Source organism: Microcebus murinus, chromosome 10 (assembly GCF_040939455.1).
Source record: "Microcebus murinus isolate Inina chromosome 10, M.murinus_Inina_mat1.0, whole genome shotgun sequence".
In the NCBI taxonomy this organism is placed as follows: Eukaryota; Metazoa; Chordata; class Mammalia; order Primates; family Cheirogaleidae; genus Microcebus; species Microcebus murinus.
Window position 1 is genome coordinate 81,790,846 of NC_134113.1, and position 25,143 is coordinate 81,815,988.

Consider the following 25,143-nt stretch of genomic DNA (forward strand, 5'->3'; position numbering starts at 1 on the left):
TCTGTTATATATAATAGTTTATATAGTATGTATATATATAATATATATATACACACTGTATATATACTATATATAATGAAGCATATTATTTGTGGATCTGCTTATCTTTCTAGGTTGTAAGCTCATTAAGCAGAATTACAGTGGACGTTCCATATCTGTGCTCACAATGCATAGCCTACATTAGCGTTCAATTACTATTGGAGTGAACCAGATATTTTCACCATTGACTACACTTTTGTCATGTTATGTCCCCACTGGCCTAATGACATACAGATATTTAAATTCCACATAAGATGCTTCCATTATGCTTCTCCCTTACATGTATTAACCAGTTGTTTTTCTGAGAAGAAGCAGGACTTGTACATTTGTATATATTACCGTGATAGAAGGGGAAGGGACCAGAAGTAGAATTTTACTAGGTCTAAATCATAAAAAACGAGGAGTGTCAAAGTTAATATAATGTACTTAGTCAAATGTTATCTTTCCTTCTCTTTTAACAAGTTGTCATATGCTATTATTACAAACAAAAATCGACCAACTTTGGCTAAATTCAGTCATATTCTTACTAAAATATTTCATGAGTTGTGTTTTGTTACTGCAAAAATTGGTAGCCAAATTACTGATGTTATAATTTATAATGCATTGCATTAATATAAATTAAGATACATGAAAATCAGAAAAAGTCAATTATGTAGAATTATTTTAACCTACTAAGGCTGCAGAATTTATATTTTTGTCCCACTGGTCTTGTTGACCATTTATCAGTTTGTGGTTTCTACTTCTACATTAGAGTCTAAATTAACTTCTAATGTTTTTACTACTTCATACTTTTTAAACTACTTAACTAAAGTAGAATATTCCTTTACAGGAAATGTACTCAAATTTTTAAAAATTAAAATTTACCTGTTTTTTGCAATTAGTTATTTGAAGCAATTTTATTTATCAGTTGGGGATTTTATGCATTGAACTTGTTTGTATTTGTATCTGTGGACATTACGAGGGCAAGAACAATTGCTTTGCTGGACTTACTGCACTACTGTATTGTAAAGACATTGAGTTTTTATGTTTAAAACTCATGTATCCTTTAATAAATGCAAACTGTATACCTGGTATATGAAAAGATTAGTTTTAATGTGCCTTTTTCTTTTCTTTTGGGACAAGATTTCAGAGACCCTCTCATCAAAGGAATTTCTTGAAAATGCTTATGTTCTAGCAGTTCTTCTCTTCTTGGCGCTCATTCTGCAAAGGACATTTTTGCAGGCTTCCTACTATGTAACCATAGAGACTGGCATTAACCTCCGTGGAGCTCTGCTGGTACGTAAAGGCCTTGAATGATCATTGTTTTCTGAAAATGCTATATACCATCCAGTTATAGAAATAGTAGTAACTTCAGTTTTGTTTTTTCTTTCCATTTTTACTTTGATATTATAACACCATTTCCAGGATCTATGTAACAAAAAGAAATACAGAACTAATTAATAAACTCATTGAATTAAAAATAACTTAAAATACTATTAAGAAAAATATTTTGCTCTGGGAGGCCAAGGCCGGTGAATCCTTTGAGCTCAGGAGTTTGAGACCAGCCTGAGCAAAGAACGAGACCCTGTCTCTACTAAAAAAAAAAAAAAAGAAAAATATTTTTCCTTATCTTTATTTCTGTTTGTTCTAGAGCTTTTTTTTGAGACAAAGTCTCACTCTGTTTCCCAGGCTAGAGTGCCGTGGCGTCAGCCTAGCTCACAGCAACCTCAAACTCCTGGGCTCAAGCAATCCTTCTGCTTCAGCCTCCTGAGTAGCTAGGACTACAGGCATGCGCCACCATGCCTGGCTAATTTTATATATATTGTTTTTTAGTTGGCCAATTAATTTCTATTTTTAGTAGAGACGGGTCTCGCTCTTGCTCAGGCTGGTCTTGAACTCCTGAGCTCAAACAATCCGCCCACCTCCGCCTCCCAGAGTGCTAGGATTACAGGCATGAGCCACCACGCCTGGCCTAAGAGCTTATGTTTAAAGCTGAATGTATGTTTTGATTATATCACCAGAAAAAATAGGTTTGTATTTAGTTGAGGACTCAGAGTAATTATACTACAATGGAGATACCTGTACTGGCGGATGTAAGAAGATGGCTTTATAGTGGTTTTCTTTTCTTTTTTTTGAAAAGAATTTGCTATTTTTTTCAATGAAAATAAATAACTGTAGCGTCAATTTTAAGTTTAAAACTTTAAGTACATTCTTTTTTGTTGTTATTTCCTTGCAGGCCATGATATACAACAAAATCCTTAGGCTTTCTACATCTAACTTATCCATGGGTGAGATGACCCTGGGACAGATCAACAACTTGGTCGCCATTGAAACCAATCAACTCATGTGGTTTTTGTTCCTGTGTCCCAATCTATGGGCTATGCCTGTTCAGGTAGATCAATATAAGTAAGATTCTCATTTGTAGAGGAAATGAAACAGAAAAGAGCAGTAGGATACTTAGTTAAGGGTATACCTTTTGCATATGTAATATTATCATACCCCTTTCAAAGATAAGGAAGCTGAGGCTCAGAAATGTTATACCATAGGTTAAGAGAATGAAGTTTGAAATTATACTGCTTGGGTTCAAAGATCTGCCCTATCTCTCATTTGCACAAGTGCTTACCTCCTCAAAACATTAGTTTCCTTAACTGTCAAACGGGAATAATAATAGTATCTACCTCGTAGAGTTGTGGGAATTACCAAGATGAAATAAGTTAATATGTGTATAGCGTCTAGCATAATGCCTAACATTTCATGGGCACTTGGTAATTGTTATCAATAGTTATTAGTATTATTGCCTTAATTCATGTAAGTCACAAAGCCACAGTTTGACCCCTTTCATTTTGACAAGCTCTCTTATGGTATTTCTAAACTAGAGCAATTGTTTTAATCCATTCCATAGTTTCCATAGCTAGTATATTGCAAAATGTCAAACTTTATAAGGTGGTAGGAATACTGACAAACTGGAGGGCTATTTAGCTATTTCCTATGTAAAATAGCATTATAGGAAAGATACGTGTTTTCCCCTCTCGTTGGGTAAAAATGGCAAAAGAAATGAATTCATTTTTTCCTTGCTGTGAAGCTGGACATTTTTAATTAGCTCAAATTCTGCATCCTACGGATGGAGCTTAAACTATAGAGCTCATTTGATGCTATCTATCACCTATGTCTCTGTATACCACATTTATTAAAGTGCATAAAATAATGAAGAAGATATGCTAGTTTTTAATTTGTTTGCCTTTTCATTTTGTAATGGAAAGCCAAGTCAAATAAAAGTGTATATCGTGCACAGTGCTTGGCACAAAGTAGGATTCACTATATGCTTTGTCTTATTTTATCAAAATGTACTTATACGTAGGTAAATTAAGTAGCTGCTTATGTAGTGCAATTTAAAGTATGTAAAAAAAAAAGTGACTGAATGACTGCATCATGGGTGACCTTAATGAATTTTTTGTTTTCATTGGAATTCCCAAAGTACCTAATTAGTTGGACAGTAAACACATGTCGTTGCCCCTGGAATGCTGCTATTAAGCTGTTATCATTGGTACATGGGCATAAATTATATGCTTGAACTGCATGGATATAGTTCATTAATTGACATTTTGAACCATGATAAATGGAGGTCTTGGAAAAAATGTTTTTTCAAGGAGAGAGGATACATAGCAGGGTTCAATCTTGAGTTTTTAAAGGGAGAAGAAGAAAGCAGCAAGCCAGAGAGGGTAAGCCTAAATGGTTCAGCTCTGGGTTTTGGGAAATAAATTTAAAAAGAGGAGTGTGTTACTCTGGGGCACCAACTTTAGCTTTTTAACAGTCTTGGTTGGGTAGGCTCAGTCTTCTTGTCCTTAAGTGACTTCTGGCCTCATTAAGGAGGTGAGGAGCTCAGGTCTTTTCTTTGGTCACAGACAACCATCCTGTACTCACATTACGATGCTGTTCTCTACTTTCCATCTTCTCATCCTTGAAAAGCTAGTACAGTTCCAAGAGAATATGCAATGTCAAATTTATGGTGGATGACAGCACATTCAAGAACAATTTTATGCCCTTTTCAAAACTTGAAGACTGCTTTAGAAGGTTGCAGACGTCATGGGACCCGCTCTGCAACTTCATGCAATAAATTGAGTTGACACCAGTTGTATAGGCCATCAGACTAAAAATACATTCCTCGTACTTAGCCTTTCCCAAACAAATCATCCATCGTAAAACCCAACTGTCACAGCTGAGTTGACTTCCAAATAAGCTTAATACAGTAATGAAGAAATACTACACATTTTCACTAAAAATTATTTCCTTTCATGTAATGGCTCCCACATTCCCATTCATTTCCATGTGTTTTTTCCCCTTAGATCATAATGGGAGTGATCCTGCTCTATAATTTACTTGGATTAAGCGCACTGGTTGGTGCAGCTGTCATTGTGCTGCTTGCGCCAATTCAGTATTTCATTGCTACGAAGTTGGCAGAGGCTCAGAAGAGCACACTTGTAAGTAACATCTTTTGGAAATTTTACTAGAGAAATCTGGTAATGCTGTTTTATTTTTGATAATCTAGGAAATTAATACTTACCACTCAGGATAACTTGGAAATCATTGTATTTCATTTCAATTCTTAGGCCACAAATGTGTACTTACTAGGTTGCAAAGCAATTTTTAAAAGTGGATTGGACCAAGAATTGATTAATAAAATGTGGTATATGTATACCATGGAGTACTATTCAGCTCTAAGAAACAATGGTGATATAGCACATCTTATATTTTCCTGGTTAGAGCTGGAACCCATACTACTAAGTGAAGTATCCCAAGAATGGAAAAACAAGCACCAGATATATTCTCCAGCAAACTGGTATTAACTGAGTAGCACCTAAGAGGACACATAGGTACTACAGTAATAGGGTATTGGGCAGGTGGGAGGGGGGAGGGGGGCGGGTATATACATACATAATGAGTGAGATGTGCACCATCTGGGGGATGGTCATGATGGAGACTCAGACTTTTGGGGGGAGGGGGGGAAATGGGCATTTATTGAAACCTTAAAATCTGTACCCCCATAAAATGCCGAAATAAAAAAAAAAACAACTTTCTAATACAGGAGTAAAAAAAAAGAAAAAAAAAGTGGATTGGAGATTTAAGACTTGATCATAGACTCAAAATACTAGAATCACAATTCCTGATGATTTAAAGTGCCTTGAGGAGATGAGGTTTTGGATCTTTATCTTAGATCACTTGTCTAAAGAATCTTCTTAAGGTTACTTTGAGACTATTGGATGTCAGCTATTGACATTGAAGAAATGGATCAAGGGAAAAGTGAAGGGTTAGGTTTGCTGGTTGTGAAATTAAGTTTCCCTAGGGTATTCTGAAACCCGTTGAGGATCTATGGAGTTACACTGAAATGTTTTCAGTGGCAGCTGCTCTGGCTGAGTATGTTCCTGGTCAACTTGGCAACGAGAATAAGCTCAATTATTGACCCTTTCTGGCTTCAGTTTGCCATGAAATCATTTTATTTGAGCAAGGATTGACTTCTTTTAGAGAAATGTTTGCAAATAATAAAATTGTTGACAGCATGCTTAGAAATAAAGTTTGATTAAATATGGGCAAGGTTGTCTGTAAATCAGGCATAAAATGTAGAGACGCTGCCACTGATGGAATTGTTTCTCAAGTTGGTGTTTCCACTGTGACAAGTGAATTGCATGTCATGCAAGTGGCTTATTATGACTTGTTTTTCTGCTGCTTCTGGTCAGGTCTGAGTCATCTACCCTTTTTACTCCAGCACACAAATATAGAAAGGTGTGGAAGAGGAGTGTAAGGAGAGATATGACTATCCCCAAATATCTGTCTTTCATTTAGCTGTTCATACTATATTCATTCACTCATTGGACTTTGTAGGCACTTAAAACCCTGTAGAGATGAGAAGATGAATGCAAATCAAGTCATTTGCTACTTTCACTTTCTCCTGTCTTTTGACCACTCTACTGCCCCTTTTGTTACTTAATAGATCATACTGCACCTTGCTAGCAAATCTAGTATAATATTTGTTGGTGGAGGAAACTAAAATAGTTGACTAAATTGAGACTTTTCTATCTGCTACAAATCTCTCTACAATTAATCCAAGTTGTTAGTAAATCTAATTTAGGCCTTAAACAAGAGCTTACAAGGAGGTATGAGGAAATCTCAAGTTAAAGAGAATAGGCTTGCTTTCAATAGCTATACTATGAAGATGCAATGTGAATGCACACAACACTCTACCCTTACATTCCCAAATAAGAAGCAAACTGACTTTCCTTAAATTCATTGTTTTTCTTCTAAGTATGAGTGATAGTGTTGAGAGAAGAATAAAATAATTTAGATGTTAGAAGCCATTATAAGTCTCCTTATTTTTTTCCTTAAGTTTATGTTTATATTATCTGCAGACATTATTTAAGGAAACCATGTGAAACTGAAGAAACTGCTGTAGAAAGAAATTTTGAGGTCATCTGATTATACCCTTCACTTTAAAGTTGAGGAGACTGAAGCACAGAGAGTTTAACTATTTCTTCTGGGAATTTCACAGCCTAATTAGTGGCAGAGCCAATCAGGAATCAAGATCGCCTCAATCCCTTCCCGTCGCATGGTCCTGCCTTTGTGATTCACTTGGATGCAGCTTGCATTATTTTTTATTCCTTTGTTTTATAGGATTATTCCACTGAGAGGCTGAAGAAAACAAATGAAATACTGAAAGGCATCAAACTTCTAAAGTTGTATGCCTGGGAGCACATTTTCTGCAAAAGTGTGGAGGAAACAAGAATGAAAGAGCTGTCTAGTCTCAAAACCTTTGCACTTTATACATCACTCTCCAGTAAGTTGTTGTTGCTCTAAGAACAGGTGATGTTATATAACACAGTAACCAACAAAACTCATGGTCTATTCAGTTGAGATTGTGATCAGTGAGACATTCTAGTCATTAAAGGGAGCCCGTTTATTTTGTAGACATATGCTATCCAGTAGCCACTAGCCACATGATGCTATCTATTGACGTTTAAATTAAAGACCAGAGTAAGCACTGGTGTAGAGTTGAATAGATCTGGGTTTGATTTCTTACAAGTAGTATACCCTTTGCCATGTTACTTTACAAACTCAAATCCTAGGCTACTTTATCTGTGAAATGAGGATGATGATGATAACAGTACATATAAATAAAACCTTCTTAGTTATAATTGGGATGGATATTAGATTTTCAGTAAAAATTTGGTTATTGAAATTGATTTGACTGCATGACTATTGGTCTTCTTTTCCCTAAAGATCCTTTAATATTATTTGCAGGTTTTTTTTAACCTGTCTCTTTGAGAGCTTAGGATATAATATTTTCTCGAAGATTGTAAGGAAAATAGAGCCATTTCTGAAAATAGAAGAGGAAAAAAAATATCATTTCCAGGTGAAAGAAGCCAAATTACATTCACAGACCATCCTTTTTCCCAATATATTTTCAAGGATTTTTAAATATATTAGCTTTTTTGTAATGAACTCTAATTTTTAAAAAGAAATTATTTCAAAAATATTATTTTCTTTTCTCAAAGTGTAAACTCTGAGTACTCTCGAGAATAGTGGGTTCCTCTCAGTATTAATGCAATTCACACAAACTTAGCCGGACTATTCCCACTAATATTTGATTTGATTTGTGTATTAGTTGTGCTGATTGCTATCATTCCTAAGACCTTTAACAACTTAGTTTTGAAGTTTAAATGCCGTTTCCTCTTGAATTACAGAGTGCTTTCGATTTTAGAGATTAAAACACTTCTTTTGTGAAACAGACTCAGAGAAAATATATGGCTATATAGCTCATTTATTCTAGCCCTAATGCTTGATGGCATTAGAAATGGAATTGGAGGGAGCTTTATCTTCCAGCTGTGCACCACTGTTAATATGGTGTCAGAATGCTAGAAGACAGAATGATTGAAATTTACTTGCTTATACAGTTGTACTCTAAACTGGTGGGCCCTGCAATGCATCCTTCCTTGCAGTGGGCTGAACTTCTCATGGGGAGAATGATGCAGCCAGAAATAATAATCGTCAAAACAGCAAAAATGACAACCAAAATACGTTCAGAGTATACTCAGCCAATTACTGCCATAAGTGACTTTTCATATATCCTCTCATTTAATCCTGACAACAGCCCAATAACTTAGATTCTATTATTAACTCCACCCAAGAAATTAAAAGATGGAGGTGTAAAGAGTTTAAGTAACTTTAACTGACCCCAAACCATCCAGCTACTAATGGCAGAGGTGAGATATAAACTAACCCAGTTTGCCTGTCTCCGGAGGTAAGAGTTAGGTTGGTTTTTGGAAGTCAGCTATAACAGGAGAGAGGGGAGAAGAGGCCATACCAGTGGAGAACAGTAAGTCACAAAGGTAAAAATGCATGATGATGTGTTCATGATTGGCAGAGGGAATTCTTGAGTCAGTGGAGCAAACTATCAGTTTGACCTCATCAGGTTTTGATTCGACCAAATACAGTGTCGTGTTGTTGGTAGTTGAGAGCTTGTACTATGTGAGTTTCGTAGAGCTGACTATAAATCCCAGCTCTGCCACTCTGTAGTGGTGTGTGGCCTTGAGCAAGTTACTTGTATCCTCCTAGCCTCAGTTTCTTCATCTGTAACATGGAATAATGACAATATCTCCCATGTAGGATTGTAGTAAAGATTAAAGGAGATAATGAATGATACAAATGTTTACTGAGTGCACACTCTATTCCTGGCATAGTGCCAAGTGCTTCATACTCATTACTTCATATGAACCACCTGGCAAATAGTCTAGTGCTCAATAACCTCTGTCCCTTAGTTTTCTCATCTAAAAATTGGTGTAATAATACCTTTGATACAGGTAGGTTGTGAGAATCAAATGGGGCAGAGAATGTGACATTGTTTAGCAAGTGTGAAAATATTGTACGAATAGTGTTTGTAGAGCACCATGCAATACCAAAGGAAAAATAAAAGGAAGAAAAAGAAAATATTCAACTCTATAGGATAGTGGCTCCTCCTGTGTTCTAGAGGTCAAGGTAACTTGACATCAGATCCTGACTCAGCAATGTGTCTGCTGTATACTCTTGGTCAGTTGCTTGGTGAATCCTCAAGTGTCCTCATCAGTAATCTGGGATGTTTTCATAGTTCCTTGGGCAATTAAATAAGGTGAGGTATGCGAAGTGTTTAGAAAAGTTTAGAAGCCTAAAAGTACTCAGTGGTATCCACAAATACCAAAAAACAAAGTTAAACAGAAGAAATACCAGCAGAACTGAAGATTCATTTCTACTTTTATGAATCAGTGTTCTTGCCACTTCAGGTATAGTCAAGGGGAAAAGAAATTCTATTAACAATTTCCTAGTCTCCATTATTAAATGGTCATGTATGGTTTATGGGTTTAATTCACTAGTAAAGTAAAAAAAGACACCATTTTACTTTTCTCTCTTCACTTTGATAGAGTTTTATATGGAGAAGTAGAAAGAACATGAAGCTTTTGGACCAGAGAGATTTGGGTTTTATCCCAAGCTCTACCACCTCCTTGTTTAGAATCTTGCATGTCACCCTTCCTAAGTGGTTTCCTTATTGTTATGTAGTGTCATTGTAATCATTAAATATGAGAATATATGTAAAAAGCTAACATCCATACCTCAGTAATTGTGAGTTGTTGAGCAGTAGCAGAGCAATATGGTGCCAAGCACAGACCGAGGAGCTAGACTGCGTGGGTTTGAGTCCCACCGTGTGGTCTTGAACTTCTCGTTCTCGTCTTTATATTGAGGTAGTAAGAGCACCTGCTGCTGGTACCCGATGCAGAGTGCCATATAGTTTTTAATAAAATGACAGTAGCTGGCCAGGTACGGTGGCTCACGCCTGTAATCCTAGCTCTCTGGGAGGCCGAGGCGGGCGGATTGCTCAAGGTCAGGAGTTCGAAACCAGCCTGAGCAAGAGCCAGACCCCCATCTCTACTATAAATAGAAAGAAATTAATTGGCCAACTAATATATATAGAAAAAATGAGCCAGGCATGGTGGCGCATGCCTGTAGTCCCAGCTACTCGGGAGACTGAGGCAGAAGGATTGCTTGAGCCCAGGAGTTTGAAGTTGCTGTGAGCTAGGCTGACGCCACGACGCTCACTCTAGCCTGGGCAACACAGTGAGACTCTGTCTCAGAAAACAAAGCAAAACAAAAAAAATGACAGTAGCTATTCTCATTCTTCCTCCTCAAGTGGAGATTACTTAAAGGTGCAGAATATAAATGAATGACAAATAATGACGAATAAGTAAGAGAAAAATGCACTTAGATAACAAGGAGACAATACCCAGAGAAAAAGGTCCTAGGCAGAGACTAGGCTCGTGGCTCCATCTGTGTTATTATAAAGCTTGGATCGGTGTTTAGATTCCCAGAGATGTGCAAGAGTTTGTACTTGATAACTAAGTCACGTCTGGACCTGCAAACACACAGTCTGATTCTGTGTTGTGTGCAGTGGGAAGGATGGTTCATGAAAACAGATGAGTTTTTTTTAAATCCTGGCTCTGTATTGTCAAGAAAACTAGACTGTAGCTCTCACTCTGCATTGCCTGGCTCTGTTACCAACAATTCACTTAATCTTTAGTCCCTTGGTCCTTAAAACTCTATAGTTTATGAACGGTATGACTACAAATCACCCACTTGGCTTTTAATTTTTGCTGTTACTCCCCAAAGCTACTATTTTACCTTCAAATATGAGTTTTTCTTGTTTCAGCTAGGCATGCCTTGCTCATCAAAGGAGAGTGAAGTATTTTCCTGCAAAGATATTTAAGCAAACAGAGGGTTCAGGGACTGGAGTAAATTTATAAACTGGAAGGTCTGTGAGTGACCACTAATATCAGTACTGGAAAGAGAACTTGAAGTGATGTCAAATTCTTGTTTTAAATCTGTGTAATAACCCGATTTTTGTAGATTGGAATTAGTTTGGTGGACTAAGCAAAATAGAGACTGTGAACCCTCTCAAGAATGCACATTTGTTAAATTCTAATAATTTGTAAAATGGAAGGATTGTTTTATCTGAATTCTGTTGTTTGTAACATTTCATAAGAAAGAAAATTTCAATAAAGAAAAACAGGTTCTGGTTAAGACTAACACGTAGAAGCTCAGACAACTGCAGAGTAGGAGATATCAACTGGGAAATGTTTGTGGCCTCCAGACAAATGTTATTTAATACACTTTGTCCTTTCTGTCTTCAAGGAAAGTTAAAGTAATAATAGATGATTAATTAAGGTTACTGAAAATGTTTGCACAGGTCGATGAAACTAACGTATTTGATTTCTTTCCACAGTCTTCATGAATGCAGCAATTCCCATAGCAGCTGTTCTTGCTGTAAGACGTTTTTTTCTTGCTTTTAGAAATTGAACCAAGTCGGTGTTTATAAATGATTTATGAACAAGAGTGTGTGTGGGTAGTAATATGTATTACCTCACCTCTGTGACTTCCCTCTGTGCAGTCCTCATTGCAATAGTTCTAACCTAGGGTTTCTCGATCATGGCACTATGGGCACTTTGTCATAGGGGACTGTCCTCTGCTTTAGGATGTTTGACAGCATCCCTGGCTTCTACCTCCAAGATGCCAGTAGCACCCTCTATCACGACAATCAAAAATATCCCCAGATATTGCCAAAAAATGTCCCCTAGGGAGCAAAATTAACAGTGCTTGAGAATTAACTGTTCTAATCTCAATGACCTGGTTCCCAGGTACTCTTACAATAGGGTACAGCTAGATCAACAAATGGAAAATGTTAAATAATTACATTGTATTTCACACTAAGATGACAAACTCAGCAATTAAAGTTATCTGTAGAAATGTAAACAAGTCTTCACTGGACACCAGTGCTGGCAGTTTTAGTAAAGGTCCACAACAAGGACCCTAAAACAAGAGAGCGTTCTCTTTTCTCCTGGAGTATTTAATATTGGTTGGAAAAAGACTGGCAGGTTGTTGAAAACTCTAGGTTTTCCACCCCATTAATCCCTCTACTCAGTAATTTGACAGAAGTCAGTTTCCTAATCTATCAATAAATCTGTCCTGACTTTCTCCCCAGTTTACCACTGGCATGGTATGTAACTAAGTACTCACCAACAGCAACCATTGTTTTAATGAGGGAGTTTTTGGCGAAGTCATGTTTTCATAGTTGCAATGGGCATAGTAGCATAGCAGAATACATTAGGTTTCTAAAATTGAATGCAAGCGTGTATAAAACTTTCTCCAGCTTTCTCTAAAGATCTCCTTTCTTTGCACAGACATTTGTGGCCCATGCGTATACCAGCAGGAACAGTCTGAAACCTGCAGAGGCCTTTGCTTCACTGTCTCTCTTCCATATCCTGGTCACCCCACTCTTCCTGCTCTCCACAGTGGTCAGATTTGCAGTCAAAGCCATCATAAGGTATGCACTGAAGTATCTGGAATTCTTTGCTCATTGATTATATAAATGACATGTGCTCATGGGAGTAAATTTGAAAAAGTATCAAAAAGAACATTAAAATCATAGCCTGGAAATAACCATTGTTACAATTATGGTATGCTACTTTTCAGTCTTTTATTTATTTCATATAAAAATAACTATTTTTAAATAAAAACTTTAAATGTATTTATCTTTCGACCCCTTATTTCACTTACTGTTTTTCTTATTTTTCCCTTGTTAAAATCTTATTTATTTATTTATTTTTATTTTTATTTTTTTTTTGAGACAGAGTCTCGCTTTGTTGCCCAGGCTAGAGTGAGTGCCGTGGCGTCAGCCTGGCTCACAGCAACCTCAAACTCCTGGGCTTGAACGATCCTTCTGCCTCAGCCTCCCTTAAAATCTTATTAATACATGATATTTACTGGCTATGTAATATTCCATTGTTTGAAAGTTTTCTAATTTATTTAATGATTACCTTTTTCTTGGACATTTAGAATGTTTTCATTTTCTCTCTAACATAAAGAACATTTAGGTAAACACATCTTTCTTTGTCTTTGCACTTTTCTCTGATGATTTTCCTGAGGTCAGATTTCTAGAAGTGGGAATACTAGTTCTAATAATATGCACATCTTTAAGGTCCTTGATGAATATGTTGCTTTCCACTGAGGTGGTGGTAGGTCAAAGGGAGTACTATTTTTTAGATTTTTTTCTGAATACAGCCATAATGTTATAATGTTTTCCACTAAAGCTGTGCCAATTTATATTTCCACCAATAGTGACAGAGAGTACTCACATCAACACATATTTACTGTTTTAATTTTAATGTAGTCTGGCAAAAAAAAAAAAAAAAAAATTCCAGGCTCACAATCTCTGAAAATGGAAAGAATTGTAAAACCATTTAGTATTTTGCTCATTTAAATATGCTTCTATGGTGTTTTCAACCAGTGTCTCACTTATAATTTACCATAACACACAACTATAAAAATAGATGTCATATGATAAAGACCATTTCTGCACCATTTTTACTTATATGAATAAGTGTGTACCAAACGGCGTGATACTACCCTATTTATACCATAGTCTACATGTGCCATAAGCTGTCATCAACAAGGCAGTCTTAAAGTAGTATGTTGCTTTTTTGATATATGATCTTTACAAACCTTATAAAACCACAGCAAGTTTCATAAACAGTCTTTATCATCTTTATATCTGGCCTTTGAAAGAAATGCCAAGATGTTGCAATAGTGAAGGATAATCAGAAAATTAAGCCCTCCCATGTATGAACTATGATGTTGCCATTGACTGCAACATAGAACATCTCTTGTAAGGTCTACTAAAATGAGATAGTTTTCCTGATGTCTATGTATTGCTAAGAAAAGTAGTATTTAGTGTTCAAAATACCAGTTTTAGGCAATAGTTTACCTTGACTTAATAATGACTTAATACCAAATAATATTAAAATGTATATAAATATCTTATTATAAACCAAGGTCTGTAAGGATAGTTTTAATTTTATTCTCTAAGATTAGAGTACCCAACCCCTGGGCCGTGGACTGGTACCAGTCTATGGCCTGTTAGGAACTGGGACATCTGAGCTCTGCCTCCCCCCGACCCCCCAACCTTATCTGTGGAAAAATTGTCTACCATGAAACTAGTCCCTGGTGTCAAAAAGTTTGGAGACCACTGCTCTAAGACATATCATTAATAACCAAGTCTTAGCTGTTAGTATTTAGAGCTTAGGCCCTCTGGCCATATCCACCCTCATTTTCTTATTGTTCTGCTTTCTGAAACACTTGTACAGATCACTGACTGCTTTTTGCAGCACCACTTCCAAATTAGGCAGTGCTCTGGAAGGGAAGCTACTTCAAACAATAAAATTGATAAATGGCCAGAGTTTGCTATTTTGGTCCTTATTTTCATTTTCTACACTTTCATGGTTGCCCTTTTAATTAGAATTTGACTTTCTCCTACAAGTGGAAATAGAAAGCCGCTGATAACTTAGAATAGATCACTCCTCTGAAATCAGAAGGTTATCAAACATCAAAAGGACTTTAAGAGTTGATTTGAAAAATAAAAATGAAAACAATCTAGGGGTGTCCCTCAAGTCTGTAATATGCCATCCTGCAGTAGTAAGTCCTGGTGCAGTGGAAGGTGGGTATCTCTTGTATATTTCTGCAGAGCACTTGCCTTTCTGCACGTCTCAGGGAAAAGGCATTTGCCAGTTTGATAAAGACCAGTCTGCTTTCAGGGCTCGGTTCCAGATTTCCCAAGCCATAGGCCAAATAGAATCTGCTTATAAAAACTTGCTTCTTGAAAATGAGTTTCAGTGGTTGAATTGCGGGTCCTACAGAGATGGCTGATCCACAGAGCATGCCAGTCCTCTTACACACTATGTTCTGGTTTTCTGGAAACTCAAATGAGTGCTTTCCCGGTGTTGACTGAACTTGGGGCATTTTCTTCTGTGCCTGAGAACCTGTGACCAGTCTTTGATGCCAGTTGGCCCACTGTGAGTTAAGCAGCCTGTTTATAATCGGAGACTTTGGTCAGCTGATTTTGAAACCTCCTCTTCAGGACTGTGAAAATCACAAACCTTTCACTGTACTCCCACACATTCAGGAGCTTGGTGGGTTAGAATGGGCTGAAACTTGTGTTATATGTGCATGAAGAGATTTGTAAACTTCTACACTGGAGGAAAATTCCACACTGTGTGTAAAATCCTCTGCTCCTGGAAAGTTCTATGCTTTCCTTTAAAAAGATTTAGCTTGTTAGACAAAGTTGTCTTCATGGCATTCAGTGGGCAGGATCCATTTATAATGTGTCTACATAATAAAATGGAAGAGAGAGGCAGTTATGATTCAGGTTGTTTCCTGACAACCCCCAGCCCCCCACACCACTGTAGTTTTCGTGGACATTTTATGATGAATGTTCTTGTCTACGTTTGCACAATAGAGTGATGAAACGTCACTATTATCTAAAATATTAAAATACTGGAATGAATGATGTTTTTCAGAATACCTGCCTCACCTCTCCACTTTGCTTTATTTGTAAGGAAATAATTTATGTGTTTTGCTTTTGTGGAGGAGCATATGGTGCGTCCTTTATAAATAATTTGAGTTGAGGTTTCTGGTATTTGATGTATAATGCAATATCTATGTCCAAAGATGTTGTTTGCCAGGGGTTAAAAGTGTAAAACCAATCCTTTCCTTTTGTTGAGAAATAACTTTGTGTACTTTCTCTCATGTACCTTCCAAAAGAATTCATGCTTGGCCAGCCTACTTCATTACCTTCAGTCAAATAAGTTGTATTGCTATTTATCATAAAGGATACATAAACTTTGGCCTGGTCGCTGTCTTCCAGTTTACAAACTTTCATAATTCCTATAGAAAATATATGTGACTACCAGCAACAAAATCAGTTATTCCCAATTAATATAGCATCTGTCCAAGCTATATCTAAACACACAAAGTGAAATTCGAGAAGTAAAAAATAAATAAGATCGTAAATACTTTTGTGAATAATCTAAGAACCAAATAAGACATTAGTAAAACACTGAACTAGGAAAGTGGTGGAGTCAGGATAGCAAATTGATTGGTATCAAATATTCCTGTTTTCAAATCCTGGCACTGCCATGAAGTACTCATTGGTTGACCTCAAACATCAAACTTATTATTTAGTGTCTCTATAGTTCAGCTTCCTCACTTGTCAAATGGGCACAATAACATCACCTGTTTATGGTGGTGAAGAAAATTAAATGAGATAATACACAAAAAGTACCTAGCACATTGCCTAAATATTTTAAGAATTTTACAAATCTCCATTTTATTAATTTACCACCATTTTACTCATATCCACTCCATGTTTCAGAGCATCTTTTGTGGCTCTACATTTGTTTATTAATACTTCAGGCACATTGCTTGGCATTAGGAATTGCAAAGGTAAAAGGTGGGCAGAAATCCTCATGGAGTCCATAATCTAGTTGGAAAGACCAGAAAGAGAAACTAATTACAGTACGGTGTGTTAACATGGTGTGATACAGGTAATCACAGAATGCCAGGAGCCTGTGTGTGATGGTCGTTAAAACTTACTGAGAGAGAAGGAGGACTATCTGGTCAGTAAAGATTTAAAAGGAGGTGGTGGCTCCTTCATAGCATCTTAAAAACTAAGTAAGACTTGGCCAGTTGGAGAAAAAAGGAAAAATATATTTTATCAGAGGGAACAAGATATGCAAGGGGAAGGGGTGAATAAGTAGGTGAGAAATCTTGATATATTCAGGGAACTAAAGTAGTTCAATGCCATTGGAGAAAAGGTCCTGATATGGAAAATATCAGGGCTTGAAACAGGAAAGTAAAATCCTGATCAGCTTTTAGATGATGCTAAAGGCTCAAAAAGGCAAATGATGTCCTTTGTTGTTTTAAAGAGAAGACTGTTGCATGAATATATTTGCATTTTAAAAATATAACCCTGGCAGTGTGGTGGTGGAAATTACTTCACCCTTGGTCAGGATTTGTGCATTTTTCCATCATTGTTTTGCCTCTGTGATTTTTGAAAGGACCTCATAGGAACAGGAAATACTTTTTGTATTACCCATTTATTCATTTACCAGACATGTCTTGAGGAATTGCCATGCTATATTTTAGGCATTGGGCTAGATTCGGAAGATCAAAACCTTTGCTCTTTAAGAGTTCATCGTCTAATGGGAGAGATAGAAATGTAACCAACAGTTACAAAACAGTGACAAACTAGCACTACAGGGAGATTCCCAGCAAGAAACCCTAGAATGATTGGAGACGTAGGAGGTGAAGGGAAGACAGAGGTTCAGAGAAGGGTTTGCCTTGGGGTCCATTGATGTTTCTCGTAATTGGTGTTCAAAGTGGAACGCTATGAAGAGAACGTTCTCCCCACCTGCAATTAAGTTCAGGGAGCATTGTTTCTCAGGTTCAGCAAGAATGGGGCTCCTTCATTCCATAAAAGCTTCAATAAGATTTGTGTCTATGATAGAAAAGTGAAATGGAGAATTAACCAACTTTAACTTAAATGTCTGAATTGTTGGTATATTCCGTCTTTGATTTGCTCAAAAACCATTCATTGAACAATGTATGCCAGGTGTTGTTAGAATTGGAATCACCAAAGCAAATGAGCCTGGCTTCTGTGCTTTCTCTTGTGTGCAGAGACATGGTGTGAGATGGTTTGAAAGGTATCCATTCCTTTGATTGATAGAGCTGTGCTCCTTAAAATCAACATGTCTTCAAAACACAGGAACAGCATGACAGTTACAATCTATTATGTAAAAGTAAAGAAGGATTAACTGCCATTGAAGATGAGCAAAATACTATTTCCTAAGGCATTTCTAACACTGTGCCTTTCAAGTCTATGCCTTCAGACTTTGCTGACAAAGACTCAAAGAACATGTACAAACTGAAGCTCTTAATAAACAAGTCTCTCTCTTTTAGTTCCCTGTAAGTGCCATTTGGAAGTTAATAGTTAGACTGCCCTAATCCATTTTATCTACCTTCAAGTTTCTATGGCATGCATGGCCAAAAGGCACTTAAAGATCATGAACAACGGACTGAATTAAATTTACTTTTCTTTCATTTGATTGCATGTCACAGAAACAACCTCTGCAGACTTATCTGAAGGCACTTGACTACAAGCTCAAATAAACTTTTTTTTTTTTAAAAAAAGAAAGCTTTTATTTCAAATATATATTTTCTGGTTTCCTATCAAAGGCAATATCTCCCCCGTAGCTGATGCTGCATGTACCAAACAAGTTTGTCCACTTTCAGCATCCTAGCATCCAGCTAAAAGGAGCATTTCTTTCCCTTTGCAACTGAATTTTCTTTTGTGTATTATCTTATTTATAAAAGGATGTTTTCAAACCATGTTATCGTTTTCTTTGTTTTGTGTATTTATGCTGCAGATCCTATGATATTGCTTTGAGAAGATTAGAGTGGGTAGGTCAATGAGCCAGGGAGTCCTGTGGCCAGCCCTGGAAGACTACAGTAAATGTTTGCAAACCACTCTTGTAGAGCAGGGCCTCTCACACTGCAGTGTGCTTGTGAAGCGCCTCTGGATATCATTAACACGCACATTTTTGATTCCTATTTGGGGACGGGGACTGAGATTTTTTTTTGTTTGTTTCTACTAAGTTCCCAGCTGACACTGGTGCTGCTGGTCCTTGGCTGACACTTTGAGTAGTAGCAGGACTCTAGAGGGCCCTCTCCTTGGCAGGTTCAGAAAGTACGTGTCCTACATAGTTCTTCTGCAGGATAGAACAGTGGCCAGGGACCCCAGATCTGCATGTTACATGCTCAGTGATTTTAGGCAGGTTACTTAACTACCTCGCTCCTTCTCATTTGTAAAATTAGGATAATAAGAATACTTTCCTCATTGGTATTATTATTTTTAACCATCCTGTTTCAAGTTCCTATTCCTACTCCACTATCTTTGGCAAGGAATATAATTGCAGACAATATAATTGCAGATAATATAATTATTAAATAATAATGATGATGATGCAAAGGAAATTCTGCAGAATTTAGGGTGACCAACAGTTCTCATTTTCCTGGGATTTTCTGGTTTTAGCTCTGGAAGTCCCATTTCTTGGAAACCCCTCAGTCCTGGGCAATTTAGGATATTTGGTCAAATCTAGTTGAATTCCCAGTTGGTCTTGAAAAATGACTCTCACAGTCTATTCACTGATAATGGGGAGAATTTATTTAGGTAGTACTTTGTTGGCTGTGATTATTGTTGTTAACTATTATTCTGTGTTTGTTTGCTTGCTTTTCTGCAGTGTTCAAAAGCTGAATGAGTTTCTCTTGAGTGATGAGATTGGTGACGATAGCTGGAGAACTGGGGAAGGTTCCCTTCCTTTTGAGTCCTGCAAGAAACACACTGGAGTTGTAAGTGCTTTTTCTTGTTATGGAGGCTGTGAGCAGTGGACAGTCTCAGCAGAATGGGTGGATTAATAGGGGTGCAATTAGAAGAAGTTATAAGCTTAATTTTTTAACCTTTATGAAGAAGCTACCTGCTTCTGTACAACCTCACAAGTCTAAAATCAATAAATAAATGTATAAGGCTTGTCTTTATAAATCCTTAAAGAATTATTCTAAGAGGGACAACGAATGCTCAACTTGAAAGGGAATTGAAATGTTGTTTACCACAAGCTTTGTGTAAAAACAATACAAAATAAGCTTACTACTCCTGCACCAGATTCTTAAAACACCTTTTAGCCATATTATATTTTTTAGTTGAAAACATGCTTTCTGTTGCATCACGTCTTTTGATCCATTTAATGTATTACATCACATTACTTATTTTTATTTTCCTGCTGAATACATTGAGTTTGCATGTTGTATGGCTTGAATAAAGTCATAGGACTAGTAAGTGGCCCAGTGAGAATTAAAACAAGAGCCTTGTAATTTACAGAACAGTTCATTCATCCATGATACATACTTAGTATCTACATAAAGTCTGGAAACATAATCAGTATTATTTTGTCATGTATATGTGGCAAGACCTAGGGGTGTAGCTATGAACAAGTCACACAAGAGCCTTCCTGTCACAGAGTTTGCTTTCTTGAGGCAGGAGGCAGATTATAAACATATTGAAACAATAAGATAGTTTCCCTGTGTGAAGAAAATAAAAAGAGGGTATCAGAGAGTGAATGGACTACTTGAAGCAAGGTGGCCATTTCCGAGAAGGCCCTCTGAAGAGCCAGCGTTGAGCTGAGTCCTGAATGAAGAGCAGGTACCTTTCCTGCAAAGATCTGGGAAGAGAAAATTCCAAGCAGGAGAATTAACAGATGCAAAGACTTTGAGATGATAGGAATTACATTGGTGTATTCAAGGAACACAAGGGCACTATGCCTGGAGCCTGGTGAAGAAGGGAAAGTTGAGACAGGGTAAGAACAATGATTGAGGTTCTTGTAGACCACGGAAAGAGTTTGGATTTTATCAACATGCAATAGGAAATCATTGGAAGGTTTTAAAGTTGGGACTAATATAATTTCATTTATATTTTTAAAAGACCACTTTGGGTGCTGTTTAGAGAAGTCAATGGGGACAAAGAGTGAACAGGTAGATCAGTATAGAGGTCATTATAATCACATAGGCAAGAGATGCCAATGGTTAGAATTAGAGTTCTTATTGCAGTTGCAGTGGACATTGTGAAAAAGTGATCAAATTCGGTGTACATTTTTCAGGTTGAGCTGATAAAAGCTTGCTAGTAGATTGGATTAGGAGATGAAGAAACAAAAGAACTCAAGGAGGAATCCTACGTTATTGGCTTGAGCAGTTGGTAGACGGTGTAGCCATTAACTGAAATAGGGAGGCGGAGAAAAGAATAAATGGGTGTTGAGATGGAATCAAGAGGTATATTTTGCACATGCTAATTTTGAGATTCTTCTTAATCCAAGGAGAGACATCAGCATTGGAGATGTAAATGTAAGAGTTATTTGCCATTAGATAACATTTAAATCCATGGGACTGAATGATACCACTTTCTTGAAGGGTGTGTCTGAAAAATTCTTAAATTCTTTCAAATTAATATGTATATCTCATAACAGTAAAGTAGAAAAATGTTACTCCAAAGTGAATCATGTTATAATTTAAAATTTGTTATTCAGGTTACTATTAGATAAAAATATGAATATGTTTATCATTTATGTGACCCAGCAAAAATGTACATGCAATCTTCCTACTAGAATTGATTAGAACTTGGAAAGCCTTTACCAGGGAGCCAATCTATATTAATTTTTTGTATTATATTTAATGTAAAATTAAATATAATATAAAATCCTGCTAACAATAGTTAAGACAAGCAATTGGCTTTATTTAGACTTACTGCTTTCTTCTGCTTTTCTGGAGTTACTCTTCTACTTTCTAAGTTGTTTTATAGGGCAGGTGTGATATTATCGGAGAAGGAACTACCACACATGCTTATATACCCTGAGTAACGATGCCTGAAAATGCTCACTTGGCATTGTGTGGACATGGACATAAAGACAAAAAATGCATTAGAGAGTGTCTATACTTTTAGGCAGCAGGAAAGGGAAATATTTGATTAGAACCAGCCTTGTCACATAATTTGGATGATCCTAAACCACGAAAGAACTGATTCGATCATCTTTCACAGACGTGGGGATGAACAGAATGAGATGATCTCAGGAAAAGGGATACAGGAGGTCAAGTTCATGGAGTTGGGGAAATGTAACTAATTTTTTTTGTTTGTTTGTTTGAGATGAGGGATAGAGGAAAAACTGAACCAAGGGAAAGTTTTTGGAAGGAAAAATGAATCCCCTTTCAAATGCATCCAATATCTTCAGGGTTATTGAAACCAGGCTGGACTTCTGATGTCTTTCGGGGTCATTCATCACTGCTGATGGGCCAAACCACAAATGACAAACTTTTTTAAATGGAGTGAAAAAAGCTGTGTGTTTGAAAATAACACCAATGGAAACTCCTTCTTGAGAGAGCTTAAGATACTATGTATTCTGTAAAAGCTTGGAGTTAAGTGGTTTTGGCTGTAGAATCTCCATGGAGAATTAGTGGCATTCTGGAGCCAAAGACTCTTCAAATTACATCTGTGGAGCTCCGACTCAAATCTCTGTCAACACGTCTCTTCTTCCCACCCTCTTCTTAGTTTTGTGAAGGGCATGAAGTCATTCCTTTTAGATCTCTGGGGGCAATACTACTATAGAATGAAAGAATTTAGAAGACTGACTTTTATATATAGGTATGGACCTGTTTTGTGTGGACAATATATTTAGCTTAAACGATAGTGGCTTTCCACAACATCTCATGCAATGTACTTCCAGGGTTGTCTGTGAGGGATGTGGGAAGAAAAAACAAAACTAAAATAAAATTTCATGAACCCATGCTCCCTCCCTCTCTCTAAGTGAAATTATGTGTAATATTTTCTATGCGACAGACCACTGCTAGTACTTTACTTTCAATCTTCTCAGTGGCTTTTTAATGTGTGTATTTATTTGCATGTAGCCTAGCAATGTACTATTTGATAGCTTGATGTGCTGTTGATACACCAGTTGATGGAAATTGGAAGAGCAATATCTTGTTTGGATTAAATTACTGATTGTTCGAGGACGTTCCTAAATCCCATAGTAGAACCCAGTGGATTTTTCAAAAAGCTAAACCTGCAGTTGCAGGCCAGAAAAAAAAAAAGTTTCACAATTATAAAAGCCTTTGTTTTTTTAGGTAACTTAACAGTTTTAAAGTATATTACTATTTAGCCTTCATAATCTCTCTAAAGTATTTAAGTAAGACAGATAATTATTTATGTTGGAGTATTTGCTCCTTAAAGTTTCTGGAAGAAATTTTGAGCTTTTAAGTCTTTCCAAATTAGAGGTTTAATCTGGAAATATTGTACCTTCTCTTTAGCCATTTATCTCTAGGTGAAATTAAACTAAAAATTAGACAATGACAGATTTCTAATTATGACCTAACTAAAGTTCGCTTTAAGTGTGTGAAGACTGTCACACCTCAGCGGGCATTCTCTTTACAAAGGATGCTTTAATCTGTTGCCTAGGAATAGCGCTATAACCTTGGATATAGACTAGATCATTCTATGAAGCTTGTGGATCACCATATGAAACACTGTACATCTTTGGGCAAAAAATTCTAAATCTTTATACTTTTGTTAATCCACAATAAATTCTCGGGTGATGTGCAGCTCAATCGGATTTATGTGAGTGTATCAAATTAAAAATCCTCATGATTCAGAGGATGATCAATAATGTAGCACTCAAATGTCTACAAGCCAGACAGACTGACAAGTGGATTCTATTAATAATTTGACCTGAGTTAATTTGATCACCTTTCAACAACACAACACATGGCGTGTTATCGCCTGGGTAAATTCATCTATATCCCTGTAGAAAGATTGCCCAAAACCTAGTTTGTGACTCAGTACTTTAACTTCCATCTCTTGTATCTTCATATTATATTTTATATTATATTATAAAATATATATTTTATATATTACATAATATAAATATAATTTATTTTATATATATTAAAATATATTATATATAATTAATATAATATATTAATATGAAGTACTGTATCTTCATATTATATTTTTATTTTTCTTATGAGGCATGTGAGTTAGGTTTAAAATTATAGCTTAACTTTTTTTATTGTTGGCTTTTTTGTGGAGAAGCTGTCAAAATAATTAAAATATGAAAGTAATTCGCTTTACTCGTTTCTTTTTCTTGGAATTTAAGTGGAGAAGTAGCAACGTGAGTTAATGTTGAGTGAAACCTCAATTTTCTCATAAAGCTTCAACTTGTGTTCTTTTTCATTTGGGATGCGGCAGCCGAAAACTATAAACAGGAAGCAGCCTGGAAGATATCACCTGGACAGCTATGAGCAATCAACACGACGTCTACGGCCCGCGGAGACTGAGGATATCGCAATAAAGGTTATTTTATTTCCTAGGTTCTTACGTGAATAGAAGCATTTGCGTTATTACTTTTTGGTGAAGTTCTGCAAAAGTATTCTAAATCATGTCTTTAAAGTCTCTTTGCCGTGGTCATTAATCCTAATAACATTTAACAACATATTCCTATGAGTTTATAATTCTCAGCTCTTCTTCACCTCCCACCCCCAGTTTTTGCTCCAGTATTAAAGTACATTTTGATAACTACAGAATGAGCCTTTCTTGTGAATCTGCCTTAGAAGCTAGCTTTGAATGTATTTCCTCTAGTACTCTTTTTGTTTTTTTTCTTTTTGAGACAGAGACTCACTGTGTTGCCCAGGCTAGAGTGCCGTGGCCTCAGCCTAGCTCACAGCAACCTCAAACTCCTGGGCTCAGGCAATCCTCCTGCCTCAGCCTCCCAAGTAGCTGGGACTACAGGCATGTGCCACTGTACCCAGCTATATTTTTTCTATATATTTTTAGGTAGCCAATTAATTTCTTTCTATTTTTAGTGGAGATGGGGTCTCACTCATGCTCGGGCTGGTTTCGAACTCCTGACCTTGAGCAATCCTCCCGCCTCGGCCACCCAGAGTGCTAGGATTACAGGTGTGAGTCCAAGCCTGACCTCCTTTAATACTGTTAACAGTTATCAACCAAGTAATTGATTTATAGGGAACACCAATATTATAAATTCAAATTTTAGAGAAATAAATTAGATAATAATTGTTTTGAACCAAGAAAGGCCTGGACCAGTGTTGCGTGCATTCACTTAGCTTCCCAATACTGCCTCTGATCTCATTTCAAACTTGGCCTCTTGTACTGTCCCCAGGCCTCTGTGCTTAAGGTACAACAGGCAACCACAGGCACACCAGCTGGGGACTGACAGTTGGGGACAAACCCCAGGGAGTGGTCAGTGTTACACAGGGACTGGAACAGATGCCTACAGCGGTCAAGGGCCTCTGCCCATCAGAGCCGCTGGAGTTCTGGAAACCAGCCCTTTTAGAAAACTGGCCTAGAATTTAGAATTGGCTACTCCCAGCTGGTGGGAAACTGGCCACCATGTTGGCTACTCTGGGATGTCCAACTCCCCTGCATGGCCCAGGCCAATCAGAGAGAGGCAGGGAGGCGGCGGAGGCTCAGCATGGGGTGTATAGTAAAGCCGGGAGCTACATTTAAATCTTCTCTCTCTCCTTGACACCTGACACAATATCTTCCCACAAATAGGCACTTGGCAGCTGGAGCAGACACGTTATTGGATGGAATAAGCTAGCGTTAGCCCT

At 37.0% G+C, this 25,143-nt stretch overlaps 1 protein-coding gene across 10 annotated transcripts in view; it reads left to right on the top strand.

Annotated features, from left to right (window-relative positions):
- Nucleotides 1–25,143, top strand: part of ABCC9 (ATP binding cassette subfamily C member 9) — a 146,797-nt gene that overhangs the window by 43,543 nt on the left and 78,111 nt on the right. For all 10 annotated transcript variants that reach the window (XM_076007603.1, XM_076007604.1, XM_076007600.1 and 7 more), the window contains 8 exons: nt 1,162–1,314; nt 2,255–2,410; nt 4,362–4,496; nt 6,682–6,844; nt 11,315–11,355; nt 12,270–12,412; nt 19,221–19,329; nt 23,762–23,866. In XM_076007603.1, coding sequence (XP_075863718.1) covers nt 1,162–1,314; nt 2,255–2,410; nt 4,362–4,496; nt 6,682–6,844; nt 11,315–11,355; nt 12,270–12,412; nt 19,221–19,329; nt 23,762–23,866 — 1,005 coding nt within the window. The remainder of the gene's footprint in view (nt 1–1,161; nt 1,315–2,254; nt 2,411–4,361; nt 4,497–6,681; nt 6,845–11,314; nt 11,356–12,269; nt 12,413–19,220; nt 19,330–23,761; nt 23,867–25,143) is intronic.